An 18,022-nucleotide genomic window follows, 5' to 3' on the forward strand; every position below is an offset into this window, starting at 1 on the left:
TCTCCTGCAGTGGCGCCTCAGCAATCCTGGGGATCAGCTGGAGAACACAAATGCAGCAGTCAGACCTTGGATGGCAGATGTTTGTGCTGCAATGGAAGCTGTGACATCAGTCATCAGACGCTGCATCATGGTGGGTTCCACAGGTGCGCTGATTGAGGTGACCACCCGTTCCATGTTGGAAAGGATGGGCTCCAAGCTCTGCGCAAAGCCCTGCGCCAAGTTGGAGCTGGACTCCTCCATGCCCCTTCTCATTGTGCGCAGGCTTTCTGGAAGGTTTTCCAGTGCTCCAAGCATTTGTTGGTGTACGCCCATCAGCCGTCTTCTGTAGCCTGGTCCATCGAAATCCTCATCTGACTCCTCTGCAGCAGAACGAGAGAGGGACCTCGCCCTCCGGCGAGCTGGCACCTGTGGTATCCGTTCCCTCCGCCCCGGCTCCTACGCACTTGTGCTCAGTGTCTCACCACGTGCAGATCCCTCCTCTAACCTAACCTCTAAAGGTTATACAGTGTCAGTCTCTGAGCTGATGGAAGCAAGTGTCAGATCGAGTGACGGTATGGCTTCAGTGTCCTCCTCCTCCTCGGGTGCCGCCACGTGTTCTTGGGTATCTGCAATGACAAAGGGAAACAGGTTGAGTTGTGGAGTGGGGAGAGGAGCAAGTGAGAGGTGTGTGCAGACAGCATGTGCAGCACGTGAGTCAGAAAAGATTATGGGAGGAGGGAGATGTGGAAAAGGAGAAGGAGCATTAGATATGCAGAGACCCCCTTCATTGGGACCTCCAGCGCGGCACATTGTGACAGCTGCAGCGACGGCCTGCCCAATGATCCTAAGAACTGTCTCCTCTGGGGGGGTGAGGACGTGCAGCCGTGCCCGTCCACCCTCAGGTCCCTCCTGCTGCCAGGTGTTATGCGCCACCTTCTCCTGCAAGACAGAAGTAGTGTGTCAGTGAGTGTCCTGCAAGGTGTGTGGGTGATGTGCCTGTCATGGTAGAATGGCTGCCAGTTTGTGTGACTTGTGAGTGGTGATTGTGTGGCCTGCAAGCGTGGTACTATGTGTGGGTGAGATGCAGAATGCCGAGTGCAGCATTGCGTATGGATGGGCGGTGTTTGTTGGTGGGTGGGTGGGTGACGGGAGGTGTCGTGCGTGGAGCAGTGGTGCAGTTGGTAGGATGTGCCACTTGACACTTGCATTCACTCACCTTGACCACTCGTGTCAAATCATTGAACTTCTTTTGGCACTGCACTCACGTGCGTGGTGCAATGCTCGTGGCATTTACTTACTGCGCCTCAGCCTGCCATTGCCTGCGGATCTGCAGTCTGGAAGGTCTCCGGCCACCCTGAGGGTACATGTAGGCCCTACTTTCGTCCACGCCTTCTACCAGGGCCTCCAGAGCATCATCAGAGAAGCGTGGAGCCCTCTCTCATGCCGGTCCAGCCATTCTCGCGGCCATCTTTCCCTCCTGCAAGTAAGCTGTATACCTGCCATTTGCAATGTGCACCTGCATCTTTAAGAGGTGCAGGCTGCTGATGACGTGCGCTCTGCACGCCCCATTTCCAATTTCCTCATTCTCCGTCAGCCTCTCAGCAGCGCAGGTTGTGCTGGCTGCACGGAGATATCATGGTAAGTAGCAGGCAGCATGAAGTTCACGTGCTGCCTGTGAGGTCCATCAGGCTCGGGGTATTAGCGCATTGCGCTACTCCCGCCTCAAACGGACTCTTATCCAATTTTTCCCCTCTAGAGTATAGAATGAAAATATACAGGTTCACACCCAGGATTTTCCACATGTTGAGACATGAATATGCTTCCCTGAGCATCAGGTTAAAGAACTGGATTGCCGGAAGCCCTGTGAGTATGTCACATGGACATCCTCTTGGACTGATGCGAGGCGAAGGGAAAAAATAATAAATAACATTAAAAATTTTTTGGAGTATAAATTCGTCGGTGCCCTATTTTGGTTGTGAAGATGGTGGTGCATCTGCAACACATGCCTGAACCAGGAGGCCCGAGGCTAGCCCAATATTGGGCCTCATTAATATTAATTGAGCTGCCGCCACAAGCAGATCGCCCATTTGAAGAAATCAATTTCCGGCTAATTGCCTCACCAGTAGTGGCCCAAAGGCAAGTCCCGGGAAGGGGGAGGTTTGGAGTGGTAATTGGGGCGAGGCGGGGTGGCGGGTAGGATACTATGGCATCGGAGGACCACTGCTGCTCCTCTTGGCTCCAAAGATTACCTTTTGGTGGCAGTCGACCAGCAACTGCCTAAGAATCCCAAGCGGAGCAGACCCAGCTCTTCCTCTGCTCTGTAATATCAAATTTTGGCGAGTGGGGCATAAAACAGGCATTAAACCCCTCATTTACATATGTAACGGTCCTAACGCCTGTTTTAAGCAGTCGCCCAGGACACCTGAAAAATCACCCAACCAACACTTTATAACACTTATAAAGTGCAGTATGTATTTAACATTTTTTTAGAAACAGATTGTTAACTGGCTAAATTACCAAATGTTTTGGAATTGCTCTGTGATACTTGAGCCATATTTTCATTAAACATTAATACTGCAATATTTTGGCTTGGAGAGGGATTATTAAAAATTTATTGAAGCAGCTTGGCATGTGTTTTGTGAATGTTTTGCCTGGCTTTTGTGTTTCATAGTGACATTATGTTTTTTTAAAAGAAACTTTCAGGCATCCTGTTGGGACATAGGACATTAGTCTCCACAATTGGCCCTCATCCCCAAAACAGGCACAGAAAGTTCCAATTTCTACCCCCAATGGTTTTGATAAATCTTTTGTTTGTGTCTGCGAACTATAGTTATGTCAAAAAAGTTGATTCTGCAAAAGAATTACTTAGGTTGAGGACAACAAACTATTATCTTTATCAGAAATTTTCCAGTGGTCGGTGTCAATAATCCAATTTTTCAGTGATGGTGACTGGCCTCTGCTTTGTGTAATATTTTCTGTTGGTCACCCACATAAAGCATAATGGCTTATTGCAGATATGGGCAAATTATGTTTATCAAGGTGGATTAGCAGTAGTTGTCACCTGCTTCCACCTTTCCAGTTTAAAGCTATTGGATCAATTTGAGTAAAAGAGCAGCCCTCCCATCCACTAGCTAATAACATTTTTAGTACTTTTTAAAAATTATTATTGAGAAACAAAGAGCAGGACACCCCCAGTTTGAAAAGAAGGAAATTGAGGTAAATTAATATAATGCCAATCTTGGTATTTGTAAATTCTAGGAAGATGGCAAGACTGAAGGAAGTAAAAAGTTCTGCAATTTGCAATTCTGGAAAAGAGAGTTAAAGTAGAAGACAGGATTTCAACAGGATTCAGGGAGTGAGGAGAACAGGCAGGGTACTGTGTTTATAGTTTAGTTGGAACAAGAGAGGACAGATCAGGGTAGCACCTTTCATAGGATATAGACTGGAAATGTCCTCTTGGAAAGAGAGGTTGGTGGCTGGAGGGATAACTTGTCAGATGAAGAGCTTTGTATCTACAGCATGAAAGATACAAGAAGAAGCCTTGTTGATATGGGAGAAGTAACCAAATCGTAGATGGACACGGGCTTCATCACGAGTTAAAAGTTATGGAGCGGAACAGAAATGTTTGGTAAGAAGCATGAAACTGCGCTTCTTGGAAACAGCTGTTGCAGTGGAATTAATGTGGGAATTCCACTTGAGATCAGAGATAGTAGGAACAAAAATGTCAACAAATGAAAAGGGACTAAGAATGGAGCCACCAAAAGATAAGAAATGGTTGTGTTGGTTGAACTTGCAAGAGATGTGAAGAAGTTGTGACTAACAAATTGAAAGAAACAAAATTCCTTTACTCATCAAAAGTTATGATGGAGATCAAGATGTTGTGTTTCTGCTATTGCATGGGGAGAGGAATGGAGGGTGGACACTGAGGGCATGCGATCTGAAAGAAGCTTAAAAATTACCTTGTATTATTCAGCTTAATTGTTTTAAAGGGAGTACTATCACTGATTAATGGGCAACGGCATTATATCATGAAGACAATTGTATGGAACGCTAATCAGAAGTTAAAAACACAGGCCTAGAAATTTGTTGATGCCTCACCCATTTTACAGGCCTAAAACGGACGCCTAGCATCCAATATGGCAGGCGGCGTGTGCGCACACATTCCGCGCTGGAAGTGCACCACCGACCATATTGATAAAGGCTCCAGTACCAATGAGCTGCCCCTGGACGCCCAATTGCTGTCCGCAGCTCACCAGCAATATGCCAATGGACTACTCCTGTTCCGATGTATAGGAACATATATGGGGGAGGGGACAGGAAACAGAAGTTTAATAGTGTAATCCGCTTAGTTGGAGTGTCAGCCAGTACCTAGGTTTTAACGATTACATTTATATTACATTTCCATTAGCTGGCTATTTAGAATATCAATTATGAAATATGAGACAATTGTCCTTTGGGAAAAAAAAGTCTACACATGCAAATTACTTTACATTTTTAATATACTGGCATTCACCACATTAAGCAGTCCAAGTTGTTAATCATTGTATTTTCGGATTCAGCACAGATAGGAGAAAAACAATTCATATAGCACATATATTCTCTCTTTTTTAAGTTTAGATAAATATATTCTCAAGAACCAAGCTGTACAGCTTTACTACTGTTACAAAAATAAGGTAAGCTAGATGCAGCACCATCCACGTAGACATAACAGACTGGAAAACAGGAGAAAAGCTTTCACAGATTACACCCACAACTCAATTGTGTATTGCTTAGCATGATGGCCATGTTCTAGTCCTCACTGAGGGCAGAATATACTAAATATATCCGAAATAGAAAGGAACCAGCAACATTTCTGCCTACATTTACTACAGATGTATCCGAGTGCAACAGTTAAGGATTATAATACATGTAAACTGAAGACTTTACACTGATGGAGTTTGTTGATAAACAGTGTCACTGCATCTGACAATCTCACAAACTGCACCACCTTTATCTGTTTAAGAAGTGGCACAAACATAATGACATATTGGGTTACAACAGTCACTCTAATGAGGTAAAGGGACTAAAACTTGAACATAGTTGATGGGAAAAAATCCTGACTGTCCGTGGAGCATCCCTTCATACCAGTTGTCATCGATTTGATTGGTGAGCGTGATGATATCTCCCTCCTTAAATCCCAGTTCTCCTTCATTCTCCGGTTCAAAATCATACGCAGCCCTGCAGCTTGGCTGGTCCAATGGCGTGCCTGCATTTTAGAAATAATTGTTAAAAAGTGAAACCTTTACATGAATTATGTGTTAGTCAGCAAGAGCATAAAACTTGTAATAGCCTTAAAATGTGGGCCTTGAACTCTGGAAAAATAAAATTCAGAATAAAAGTCAGAAATTAGCACCACAAATCATGGGAAAAGAGCAGGGAAATGGGATTAAAGTGGATAGCAAAGGCACAATGGGCTGAATGACCTCCTCTGATGCTGAAATTTCTATGATAATGAGCTAAGTTACAGCACTTCTTGCTTAATTTAAGGTTTTCAAGTCTCTACTAATAGAAAAATAAACAAGTTATCAAGTAAATCTGAAAAAAGAAACTAATATGAGCATCCTAAAATAGGCACCTTTATAGGTAAGGATTACTTCCTTGTTTTAAGTTAGCCCGTTCTTCTATCTGGCTGGTCTCTGCTACATAAAGGATAGCCAGGCAGCCTGCTCCTGTGTTAACACTGGCTATGAAGACATGGGAGTGAGCTCGGGTTGGCCTATCCAACTCCCTCTGCCAGTAGATGGCACCAACCTTCATTCTGTTGGGAAATGCTACAACCCTCACTCATCTTGGCTCAGATTGGGAAATGAGCAGAGTGGGGAATTGATCTTGTATCCTCCCATTCATATTAATTGATTGCCTATTAATTCCCAAGATGAGGTTTGATCCTTGTCACTTTAGGAATCAGTGCTTCATGTTTTGGGGGAAGAGTCACAGTTGTGAAGAACACAAAGACTTTTCTATTCTTCTTCTGCTAATTATCTATATGAAGGTAAATAGTTGTTCATACGGGACACATTAGTGTCAAACGGATACAGTTGCTGAACTTTACCTGGTGTCTTTTGTCCACTGTGAGTCACTCCACCATTCTGTTGAGTATCATCTGCAAACTCGTAAGTCAAACGGGGCTTTGGTTTGTATTCCCTTCGAGGACGAGCAGTTGCCTCTCTCATTCTGCAAAAAAAGTGCCATCATTTGTCTGTCAAAGGAGTAAAAGTTAATGGACAGATTCATTTTCCATTATGGAATTGGAACCCATCACAGGGATCACTGCTGGAACCACTGTTGTTCACAATTTACAGTGACGATTTGGACTCGGGAATCGGAAGTGCAATTTCAAAATTTGCACACGACTCGAAATTGGGGGTGTAGTTAATACAAAGGAAGAATGCATCAAAATGCAAGAAGACTTTAATAAACTTACAGAATGGACATGTAATTGGCAAATGAATTTCAATATGGACAAGTGTGAGGTGATGCATTTTGGTAGGAAGAATAAGGAGGCCACATATTTCTTGGATAATAAGTGTCGAAATGGAATAGAGGAGCAAAGGGACCTTGGGGTACAGATAGACAAATCACTAAAAGTAATGACGTGGGTTAATAAGGCCATTAAAAAAAAGGAAACCAAGCATTGGGGTTCATTCTAGAGGGATAGAATTGAAAAGCAGAGAAGTTATGTTAAACTTGTATAGAACCTTGGTTAGACCACACTTGGAGTACTGTGCACAGTTCTGGTCTCCATATTATAAAAAGGATGTGGAGGCACTGGAGAAGGTGCAAAAAACACCCACAAGGATGATACCAAGACTGAGAGGATTTACTTACCAGGAAAAACTATGCAGGCTGGGGCTCTTTTCTCTAGAAAAGAGAAGGCTGAGGGGTGACCTCATTGAGATCTTTAAAATAATAAAAGGGTCTGATAGGGTAGATGTAGAGAAAATGTTTCCACTTGTGGGAGAGCCCAAAACTAGAGATCATAAATATAAGATAGTCGCTAATAAATTCAATAGGGAATTCAGGAGAAACTTCTTTACCCAAAGAGTGTTGAGAATGTGGAACTTGCTACCACAAGGAGTAGTTGAGGCAAATAATATAGATGCATTTAAGGGGAAGCTAGATAAGACCTCAAGGGAGGAAGGAATAGAAGGGTATGTTGATAGGGTTTTTTTTATTAGTTCATGGGACGTGGGCGTCGCTGGCGAGGCCAGCATTTACTGCCCATCCCTAATTGCCCTTGAGAAGGTGGTGGTGAGCCACCACCTTGAACCGCTGCAGTCTGTGTGGTGAAGGTTCTCCCACAGTGCTGTTAGGTAGGGAGTTCCAGGGTTTTGATCCAGCGACGATGAAGGAACGACAATATATTTCCAAGTTGGGATGGTGTGTGACTTGGAGGGGAATGTGCAGGTGGTGTTGTTCCCATGTGCCTGCTGCCCTTGTCCTTCTAGGTGGTAGAGGTTGCGGGTTTGGGAGGTGCTGTCGAAGAAGCCTTGGCGAGTTGCTGCAGTGCATCCTGTGGATGGTACACATTGCAGCCACGGTGCACCGGTGGTGAAGGGAGTGAATGTTTAGGGTGGTGGATGGGGTGCCAATCAAGCAGGCTGCTTTGTCCTGGATGGTGTCAAGCTTCTTGAGTGTTGTGGAGCTGCACTCATCCAGGCAGGTGGAGAGTATTCCATCACACTCCTGACTTGTGCCTTGTAGATGGTGGAAAGATTTTGAGTCGTCAGGAGGTGAGTCACTTGCCGCAGAATACCCAGCCTCTGACCTGCTCTTGTAGCCAATGAAGTAGATGAAGTAGGGAGGGAGAAGGCTCGTATGGAGCATAAAAGCCAGCATAGACCAATTAGGCCGAATGGTCTGTTTTTGTGCTGTAGACTTGGTCTAAATCAACGTGACAATATACAGTTTGTATACTGGAAGGCAACGTACTGGAAAGTATTGGAGTTCAAATAAAACAATGTTCAGCAATTTGGTCTCTCTACTAACAGATTCCTGGACTGATATTCAAAGCTGGCAAAATAAATATAGAGCTGACAATAGAGACGAATGTGGCCCATATCATTTTGGCCTCCTTACTGCAGGAAGCCAACATGGAAATGAAAAGGCAGTAAGAAATTAAATGAACTATAGTGTGTACAATTTGTTTTTCAGATATACCAGTCTCTTCTCACAAATTTTAGTTTTTCTTTGTTTCTAAAATTGAATCCTGAATGCAGTGTTAACCTTTCCACAAGTCCAATTATAGATCTTCAACTCGGGAGAAGTAGGATCAAGAGCGCATTGAAAAGATGCAGCTGGATGTTCCATTGAATGAATTGACAGCAATTGGAATTTCCATATATTTTACATATGATTCAATCAAACATAGCTACGCATCTCCCTTGGTACTGCACTCATAAACTAGTGAACATTTAATCAAATGAACAGCAGTGGGAGTAAATTAGTTGTAAAGTTAAAATACTGAAAGAAAGAACTTGCATTTATACAGTGCCTTTCACGATCTCAGGACGTCCCAAAGCACTTCACAGCCAATAAGGTACTTTTGAAGTGTAGTCACTGTTATAATGCAGTAACCAATTTGCACACAAGGTCCCACAAACAGCAATGTGATAATGACCAGATAATCTGTTTTAGTGATGTTGGTTGAGGGACAATTATTAACCAGGACACCGGGGAGAACTTCCCTGCTCTTCTTCGAATAGTGCCATGGGGATCGTTTATGTCCAACTAAGAGGGCAGACGGGGCCTCAATTTAATGTCTCATTTGAAAGACGGTACCTCCAACACTGCAGCGCTCTCTGAGTACTGTACTCAAGTGCCAGCCTAGATTAGAGTGGGACTTGAACCCATGATGTTCTGACTCAGAGGCAGGAGTGCTACCACTGAGCCAAAGCTGGCACTATAGATCAGATTTTCGCATTTTGCAATACGTTCATCAGTGGTGCGTTCCCTTTTAATAGATTTCTCAAAAGCTTATATGCAGACATAAAATATTTTATGGTTCCACAATGCATGTAGGAAAGTACATTGGGCTTGTTGCCATGGATAGCTAGTTCTAAAAGAGACAGACAGAAAGTTATCCTGTAAGCTATGCATGCAAGGTAGCATTAAAAACCATTTTAAAGAAAATCACTCAGATTGTGATTATTTAATACCATTGGTTTGATCTGTAAAAGATTCTTGTATTCTACGATAACCATTATCTATCAGTGGATATGGGAAGGATTTCCCAGCCATATATGTTTCTATAGATCTCCCACATTACCAGTGAACTAAACAAGTGACCATTGAGATTTTAGAGAAGAAATGCCATTTAATACATTAGCTTTGAAATCAGTGCGTGCGTTAATAGCACTTAACACATTGGTATGACAATATTTTTATCTGCTATTTTAATGTCTGTCAAAGTAGCAAACTTAGGAATTTAATGTGAATTTGTTGAATGTTTGCACACTGTAATTTATAAGCCAGCAATCTTGGTGGTCATTCTATTGCAATGGATACCGTTTATCATTCAGAGTCTGAGGCATCAAACTCAAGAAACAGAATGAGAGATAAAGCTAGCAGAGAAAGAAGATAAAACAAAAGGAAATTTAAAGACAGGATGACAGATGAAAGAAAGGCAGAGAAAGAGAGAAATACAATAAGAAAACAGGAAGTAAAGAGAGGGAGAAGTTAGACAAAGTGAAAGATGGCTAGCTCTGCATTCTAAAATTGGAATCAAACTTTTATTCTGCATGCACTCAAGTGAAAACAAAGACCTAAATAGAATGGAAAAAGTACTGTTTTTCATTTCCCTTCATATCTTCACACTCATTTTGTAAGCAGAAAATGTGATAAATCAACTTAAGCAATGATCAAGGTCATGTTGCTTCCAAGTTCTATTCCATCCTCTGTCTACATGTTATGTGGCAACATTAGACTTTTTCCTTTCCTCAAACATGTCATCAATTCAAAATGTGTATGTACTAGCGTAGGTTTTACTTCTCTATCCATTTTCTAACAGGCCATTTATCAGAAACATTTAAAAAATATGTATCCTGTGCTTATTTGATTATCAATATCCTTTTTGAATCAATGGCTATTGCTACACTTGCTGTTAATTCAAGATTTCACTGCCTTTACCCACCCAATCCCAGCTCAGTGTTTATCACTGTCTACTTTAATCCTTTGAACATTAAATGCCACTTGCAGTTTTAAAAAAGTACACTCTTATCAATCATAATATATAAAATTAGTTTTGATTTTAAGCTACAAAATCCAAATTCTAACCCTTAGAATGTCCATACATACACCATGTTCTAAACAGACTAATGTTAATGCTGTTACTTTTTAAATTCAGTATTGGTGCATTCCTTAAAGTATAATATAAATGAGTCTGTTGATTTACTTAACACGACGTTTGTCATTTTGACTCCCTCGTATCACAGACGGTTCTTCCCATTCAATCATGTTTGGACTGGAATCACTTTCCTGTGATTGACTGCTAAAGTCAATCCTACTCTCTGCTTTGCTAGCAAGAGGCAAGCAAATCACTCGGAGTAGTTAGCATGAGGCATGCCAAATCACTCTATTTAGCTAACAAGAAAGAGGCTTGCTGTAGGGTGAGACTGCCAAAGGCAATAAGAACCTCTCTTTTTCTTCCTCCTCCCTATGATGTAAGGCATTTCGCTTCTGTGAAACATCCAATTTGACAGCCCAGCTAACAGCGAATGGCAGGTTTACATATCAGGCAGTATTAAGATTAAAAATAATGGAACTGTACTGATATGAAATCCTGCAGCCCTTCAAACAGTGGCACTTACATAGAATTATTATCCCAGTTATAGGCGATTTCATAGGGCAAGGATTAAGATTCACGCACGAAAGATCACTACAATTAAAAGGAAATTGTTACAGCTGTGTCATTATTGTGAAACCGTCTATATGTAATCTATATTTTAAAAAACTACACTAAACAAACTCATTTCTAAATTGTTCTTTTTGTTAAAAAATGCAACTGAATTGTAATTTAGGGGTTGGATTTTTGAATAAAATGAGACAGTTTTGATGAGGTTAAGTTAATTTTCTTTATTGTTTTAAGAAAAAAAGTGATACGTTAATTTCAGACTTACCTTTCCTCCAATTGGGTGGAAAGTTCCTGGTAAATCTGAGCAGCCTGCCTGTGATACACTAGTTGGGCTTGCACCAGTGCTGTAAGCTGACTTACTTGCTCAATCTAAAAATATTAACAAAAGCAAACAATCCATTAGCTCTAGCATGTATCATCCAATCATATTTGAAGACTTCATTCTGAGCAGTGCATGCAGTTACTGACTGGAAGTCGTCTGACATTGTTCTCATGTTTAGATGCTTTAAAACATCTACCAGTCTAATGTAGAAATACCTCTGTAGTTCCATTTAGGATTCCCACAAAAATGTGCTTGTAACCTGTGTAGTGCAGCACAATGACCTGAATACTAGTAACAGGACTAAGAAAAAGATCAGGAAGCTTTAGAAACTGAATTTTGAATAATTAAAGACCTGCCCTAGCCCGGCACCCAGACTCTTAAGATTCCCTCCCTCTCTTCATGCTCATCTCATCCACGAGACCCACCTCTTACTTCCTTGACCCCATATCCACTAAAATGCGGACCACCTAACTTCCTTTCCTGGCTCCTCTTCTCAGACACTGTTCTCCTCCCTTTCAAAACTGCTATCATCAACTCCCTCCTCAAACCCTCCACCCTTGCAAACTACTGCCCCATTTCCAAGCTCCCTTTCCCTTTCCTCTCCAAAGCCCTTCAATGTGTTGATGCCTCTCAGAATTGTGTCTATCTCTCCCACAACTCCTTAGTTGAATCTCTCCAATCAAGTTCCACTCCTCCCACAACACCAAAACGGCCCTAACCAAAGTCACGAATGACATTTTGCAGCTGTGAATGTGGTGCATTATCCCTCCTCACTCTCCTCAACCTCTTAACACAATCGATCAAGCCATCATCTTCCACCGCCTCTCCTCCATTATCCCTCCTCACTCTCCTCAACCTCTTAACACAATCGATCAAGCCATCATCTTCCACCGCCTCTCCTTCATTATCCAGCTCAGTGAGACTGCCCTTGCTTGGTTCCACTCTTACCCATCCAATCATAGCCAGAGTGTCTCCAGCAATGACTTCTCTTCCCAAAGCCACACCGATATTTACAGTGTCCCCCGAGAATTCATCCTGCACCCACTCCTCTACCTAACCTACATGCTGCCTCTTGGCAACATCGGCCGGCCACGGAGGCCAGTGAGGAGGGCGTTGAAGTTAAGTCAGGAAGAACAAAAAGCATGGAAAAGGGTTTCAGAAGCACTGTGGGGAAGATTGTAACAGTGGAGGAGAGCAAATTCAGTGGTCTTAGTGATGGATAGACAATGGGGTTTGAAATTTGGCTCAGGATCGAACAGGACATTGAAGTTACATACTGGTTCAGCCTGACTGAGCAGCTAGGGAAGAGGAGAGGGATGGAATTGGCTGTAAGGGAGTGGAGTTCTTGGTGGGAACTGAAGATGTATTTGGTCTTCCCAGTGTTAAGCTGGGGAAAATTCTCACTCACCAATAACTTGATGTAGGCAAGCCGTCTGATAACATTGAGGTGGAGCTGGAAAAGTAGAGTTAGGCGTCATCAGCATACATAGGGAAACTGGCCCCACACCTGCAGGGTCAGTTGGGGGTAATTTTAGCCTAACGCGCCCCGTGGGAAACTGATCAGACTAGATCGGCCTCCCATTTTATACCACAACCAATCTTGCTTTCTATTGGTCAATGGAAATTAAAATCAGGCGGGGTGTAAAACGGGTAGCCAATCCGATCCCATCGCTTTCCTGCCTGGAAGGTTAGGCTAAAATAGCCCCCAGTTGTATCTGATTACACAGCCTGTCCTGTCCAACATTCAGTACCTGAAGTGGTTAATGATGTATCAACCACTAGGTGGCACACAACCTCCAACTGCATTTGCCGTGCAGTTTTAGTTAAGTGTCTCGTTTGAGCAGTTAATAACGTACACCAATTCAGAGCTGGCAACTGCATTGCAGCGAATGTGGCATATCCCATTCATCAATTGTAAGTTAAGATCATTTGACACCCTTCTGCCAAAGCCGCTCAAGATCATTCAGCATTAAGAACGAATATATGAGTCTGGTGTCACAGGTTCAAAACACAGGTGCAGGGAATGTTATTTCATTGAAATTACATCATAGAAAGATTCAATATCACATCTATTGCCTTAAACATATGTTTCTGGTCAAGGTTTGTTTTGTACATCTGGTGGTTCGATGCATTGCAGAAACATACTTTACTGGGCTGTATAAGGAAAGCAAACCTTATTAATGCAATGGGTTTTAAACAAAGATATATGGTGCAATTTACGGCATAAGTGATCTGCATCACCAGGGGTGTGTTACTTCAATTACTGAAGAGATGTCAAAACAAAAGCATCATAAATGTCACCTCAACTGGTTTCAGATGATAGAAAATGAAGACACTGATATTTTTTAAATCAAAAAACAGTAAATTAAAACTCCTTTAACCATTGGAATAATCCCAACAGTGTCATTGGAATACTGTGGTTATGGGCATCAGTCCCAAACCTGTCGAACATTGAGATCAAGGAGAAAAGCCACAAATATAATTAATTCAGTCATATCTCAGCGAGGTTGTGTAATCTCAACACACAGTAAACATGTCCCTTGTTGGCAGATGAAGGGGTACCACTGGTGTTCGCACTCATGGGCGTGCAGTACATCTGCCACCTCTCCCAGGGAAGGGATGATGCGTGGAGTGGCAGCAGATGCGAAATGGATGGGATAGAAGGATCAAATACCTTTGGTGGGGAAAAAAATTAAGTGTAGCACTTTAACTATAAAATCCCCAGAAAGTGTCCTGAGCAATTAAAAGCTATTACTCATTTCTATGAAAGAGCACATCAAACATGATAGCATAGAATTAAAAGTTCTTACGTCACTCTCCAGAAGGTTAAACATGCTCGATTCTGCAATTTCCTTTGATTCATCAAACTTCTCCAGTGCATGTCGAATTTCCTCTTCTGGGGTCTTCCCTTGTCTCTTCTTCTTGTAGTCAAAATCTAATCGTCGCCCCTCCAATTTCTTCAGATGATGCTATCAATAAATAAATAAATATACACCTGTGAGAATGAGTGTCTCCAAGTAAGGAAAGAAAGCTGTAACTTAGACTTCTGTCCAGATCAGGAACAATTTGTTTCATCCATTGTGGGTCACACTTTATACATTGGTCATAGCAGGAGTGGGGAATGACAAAATACTATTGTACCTCTCCTCTTGCTAAGTTATTAATAACCAGTTCTTTCGTTCTAACAAATAGGAATATTTAATGCAGCCATTTAACCTCTGGTAATTTATTAAAATTAATGAGCTGTCAAGAGCAAATAAACTTAAAAGGATTCAATGTTTTCGTAGAAAAACACATTTTTATGCTTCATTCTAAAGTTCTGTTCTGTTGATACATTAAAATGCTGCAGATTTTTGTGGCAATATAAATTGACATTTGATGAATAAAAAATGCTACAACAACAGATGGTCTTTCCTGACACATCTCCAATTGTTTCTTGTGCAATTGTACAAATACATCTTTTGGGCAGCTCCAAGATAAGTTGCTATTTTATAAATTGTTCTTGGTGTTGCTGCTCAGGGTTTATACTCAGGTGTTGTAGTTGCCCACACTGGCCCACAGTTTGAATGCCACAAATAGCCCAGTACAGCAATGTATTTTACATAAAGTACACCACAAATAAAAAACAAAAATGCTGGAAACACTCAGCAGGTCAGGCAGCTACTGTGGAGAGAGAAACAGAGTTAACGTTTCACAGGTCAGAACTCCACAGATCTGAAACACTGGGGTCGATAACAGCACCCGCAATCGGGTGCGTTCCTGGCAGGGGGGCTCCGAAAATCGGGGAATCCCGGGGCGGGTCGGGAGCCCAGCTCCAACCCGCCCACTTCCGGGTTTCCCACATACGCGCTGACATGCACTCGCAGCCCACGTATGTGGGACTCCCGCAGGCAATTAAAGCCGGCGGGGTGCCACTTAAGCTATTTATTTTGGTATTTCAGGTCGTTTACAGACCTGATTAAGGAGATATTTCAGGAGGGTTGGGATTTTACAAACAACTGGGACTGTTTCCCGTACTGGGGGAAACATTCCCAGTTCAAATGGATGTGTTGCAGCTATCAGCCTGTGGCAGCTGCAAAGGTCCATTTGACAGGTGTGGGGGGGGGGGTTGGGGAGACCCTCACTCATTGCAGGAGGCCACTCTGTCACTTGGGACAAAGTTTGGCCTCCACCACCCTCCTCCTGACAATCAAAGTCACCAACTTGCACACTTACCCCGGTGTCCAGACACATGTATCTACCTTGTGGACCCCCTCAGATGTACATCTTCCGGATGGGGGCTGCCGTAGCTGCAGTCATGATCTCCTCGGAGGGTGAACAGCATCACCAGACTCGCCGGCCACGCCGTCCACCTCTGACAAGTGCAGCTCCACAACAGTGCTGTGACACATCCATCTGCACAGCAGGAGGGAGGGCAACCGCAGAGAGAGATGCGTCGCAGAGGGCACTACCCTCGCCACAGGGTCCACAGACCGAGGCTCACCTTCCTGGACCTCTCTGAGCAGCAGTGCACACGGAGGCTCAGAGTCACTCGACATGTAGTCGTGGACATCTGCAGCCTCCTTCATGCCGAGCTGCTCCCGGCTGGCCCGAGCACCATCTTCTTACCTGTCGCTGTCAAAGTCACCACTGCCCTCAACAACTTCTCCTCCGTATCCTTTCAGGGTGCCACCGGGGACATCGCCGATGTGTCTCAGTCGTCTGTACAAAAGAGCCCTGCAAATACACATACACCCACTCTGCAGTGACACAATGGGTGGCATCAGCTGTGGGTCTTCATTGTGATCCTCAGGAAAGGGCATTATTGCACAAACCAGACAAGATTCGCAAAGACGTGGCAGTAGTGGTGCCAATATAATATGTAATGTGAGTTGCTCAGAAATTAAATATAAGTAAAAACCATGAGAAACCCACAAACACCCTTGTGCATCCCCTTCATGCTCATGACACGTTTGCCTTACGCTGCCTACTGCACATATGTGATGCATGCCCTGTGGCTGCAGCACAGGTAGTGGCAGGTTGAGTGAGACTGACTGTGAAAGAGATGCATGAGAGGGTGAGTATGAGATAGAGCCATGAGATTGTATGAGGATTGGGTTGAGTGGTAGTGGCGGGATGAGTACTGGCGAGGTGAGTAAGTGCAGGTAAGATGAGGATGAGCTTTGAGTGGGTGTGAGGGGTGATGTGACAGAGTAGTGTTGGCAGTGCAGAAGGAGATGTGGGGTGGGGGTAGTGATGTGGCAGACGGAGTGTAGGGGAATGAGTAAGTGTACTCACTTTGGCTGACCTACTTAGGTCATTGCAGCGCCTCCTGCACTGTATGCAGGTGGGCGATATGTTGGTGGTGCAGGTGACCTCCTCTGCCACTATGATCCAGGCCTTCTTGGTGGCAGAGGCAGGCCGCTTCCTCCCGCCCGCCGGGGGGAAGATCTCTGTCCTCCCCCTCCTGCTCACCCCATCCAATGATACCTGGAGTGAGGCATCATTAAACCTGGGAGCAGCCTTCCCCCTGGTCTGCTCCATGCTGTAATTTTTCCTATTTCTTGCAGCATCAGTCAGTGGAGGACTGCCCCTTTAAATAGAACTCCTCCAGCTGACAGACCTTACTGCTCATGCGCAGTCCGCCCGACGCGCAGCTTAGCAGCGGGGAACCCGGAACAAGAGGTAAGTGGATCCAATTAGCCTGCGATTGCGCGCGGGGCAGACTGATTTCACCGCCCCCCCGCCGCGAACCCGCCGCCCTGGTAATATCGGGCCCATTAACTCTGTTTCTCTGCTGAGTGTTTCCAGCATTTTCTGTTTTTATTTCAGGTTTCCAGCATCTGCAATATTTTGCTTTTTTAAAAATAAAATACACCAGGTTGGATTGGATTCTCAAGTTAAGAGGTCTTGATCACAACCAACTTGTTTTTAGGTTTAAAGAAATTAATCACTTGCCCTTTCTTCCTGCACTACGGTACAGATTTGACTGATTCAACACCGTGTTAAATGGTGATGTCAATCTCTTCATGCACAAAAGAATAAAATCCACGGTTTATGTACCAATGCAAAGAGGTCATCGGATGAGAGTTCAGAGTTGCATGGGCAGAGATCTTTAAGCAAGTCACCTGCCCACTCTCTTGAGTGGGTGTGAGGGGTGATGTGACAGAGTGGGTGTGAGGGGTGATGTGACAGAGTAGTGTTGGCAGTGCAGAAGGAGATGTGGGGTGGGGGCAGTGATGTGGCAGACGGAGTGTAGGGGAATGAGTAAGTGTACTCACTTTGGCTGACCTACTTAGGTCATTGCAGCGCCTCCTGCACTGTATGCAGGTGGGCGATATGTTGGTGGTGCAGAGTTAGTGCATGGGCTGGCCAAATCAGGAAATGGGGAGAAAAGACTAATTTTATGCTAAAATGGCCCCAATTCTTTAAACCTAAAATATTTCTAATATAATAGAACAGTTGATTTTATTTTCGTATTTAAAATGTTTTTTATTGGAATTTAAGCAAATTTAGGCATTGGCTATTTAGCATATGACTAATGACCTATGCTGTCAAAGTGGCCAATGTGTGAGCTATTGAGAATATGTTGGCGTAACTGATGTATAAAATCAGTTTTAATTAAGATTTGAAGGTGGAAGTTCCAATCAACGAAACTCATGGATGAACATTTAACATGCTTCTAGTACATTCCTCTGTGCCCTATTTTTATACAGGCATTAAGCTTTTTATTTTGAATGGGTTAATGCCTGCGTAAAAATAGTGCTCAAACGAATCTAGTAAGAGTGCACTAATTGTTTGTACATGGACTTCACTGATCAGAATTCCTAACTTTTTAATCTTAATTATAA

The 18,022-nt window shown here is 43.4% G+C and overlaps 1 protein-coding gene across 2 annotated transcripts in view; it reads right to left on the reverse strand.

Annotated features, from left to right (window-relative positions):
• Positions 1–4,460: 4,460 nt before the first annotated feature.
• LOC137321182 (endophilin-A1-like) overlaps positions 4,461–18,022 on the reverse strand; it is a 156,038-nt gene continuing 142,476 nt past the window's right edge. For both annotated transcript variants that reach the window (XM_067983460.1, XM_067983459.1), the window contains 4 exons: positions 14,003–14,161; positions 11,136–11,239; positions 6,071–6,192; positions 4,461–5,224 (listed from right to left, as the gene is read on the reverse strand). In XM_067983460.1, the coding sequence (XP_067839561.1) occupies positions 5,025–5,224; positions 6,071–6,192; positions 11,136–11,239; positions 14,003–14,161 (585 nt within the window). In that variant the 3' untranslated portion in view covers positions 4,461–5,024. The remainder of the gene's footprint in view (positions 5,225–6,070; positions 6,193–11,135; positions 11,240–14,002; positions 14,162–18,022) is intronic.

The sequence above is a fragment of the Heptranchias perlo genome, chromosome 4 (genome assembly GCF_035084215.1).
Source record: "Heptranchias perlo isolate sHepPer1 chromosome 4, sHepPer1.hap1, whole genome shotgun sequence".
Taxonomy (NCBI): domain Eukaryota; kingdom Metazoa; phylum Chordata; class Chondrichthyes; order Hexanchiformes; family Hexanchidae; genus Heptranchias; species Heptranchias perlo.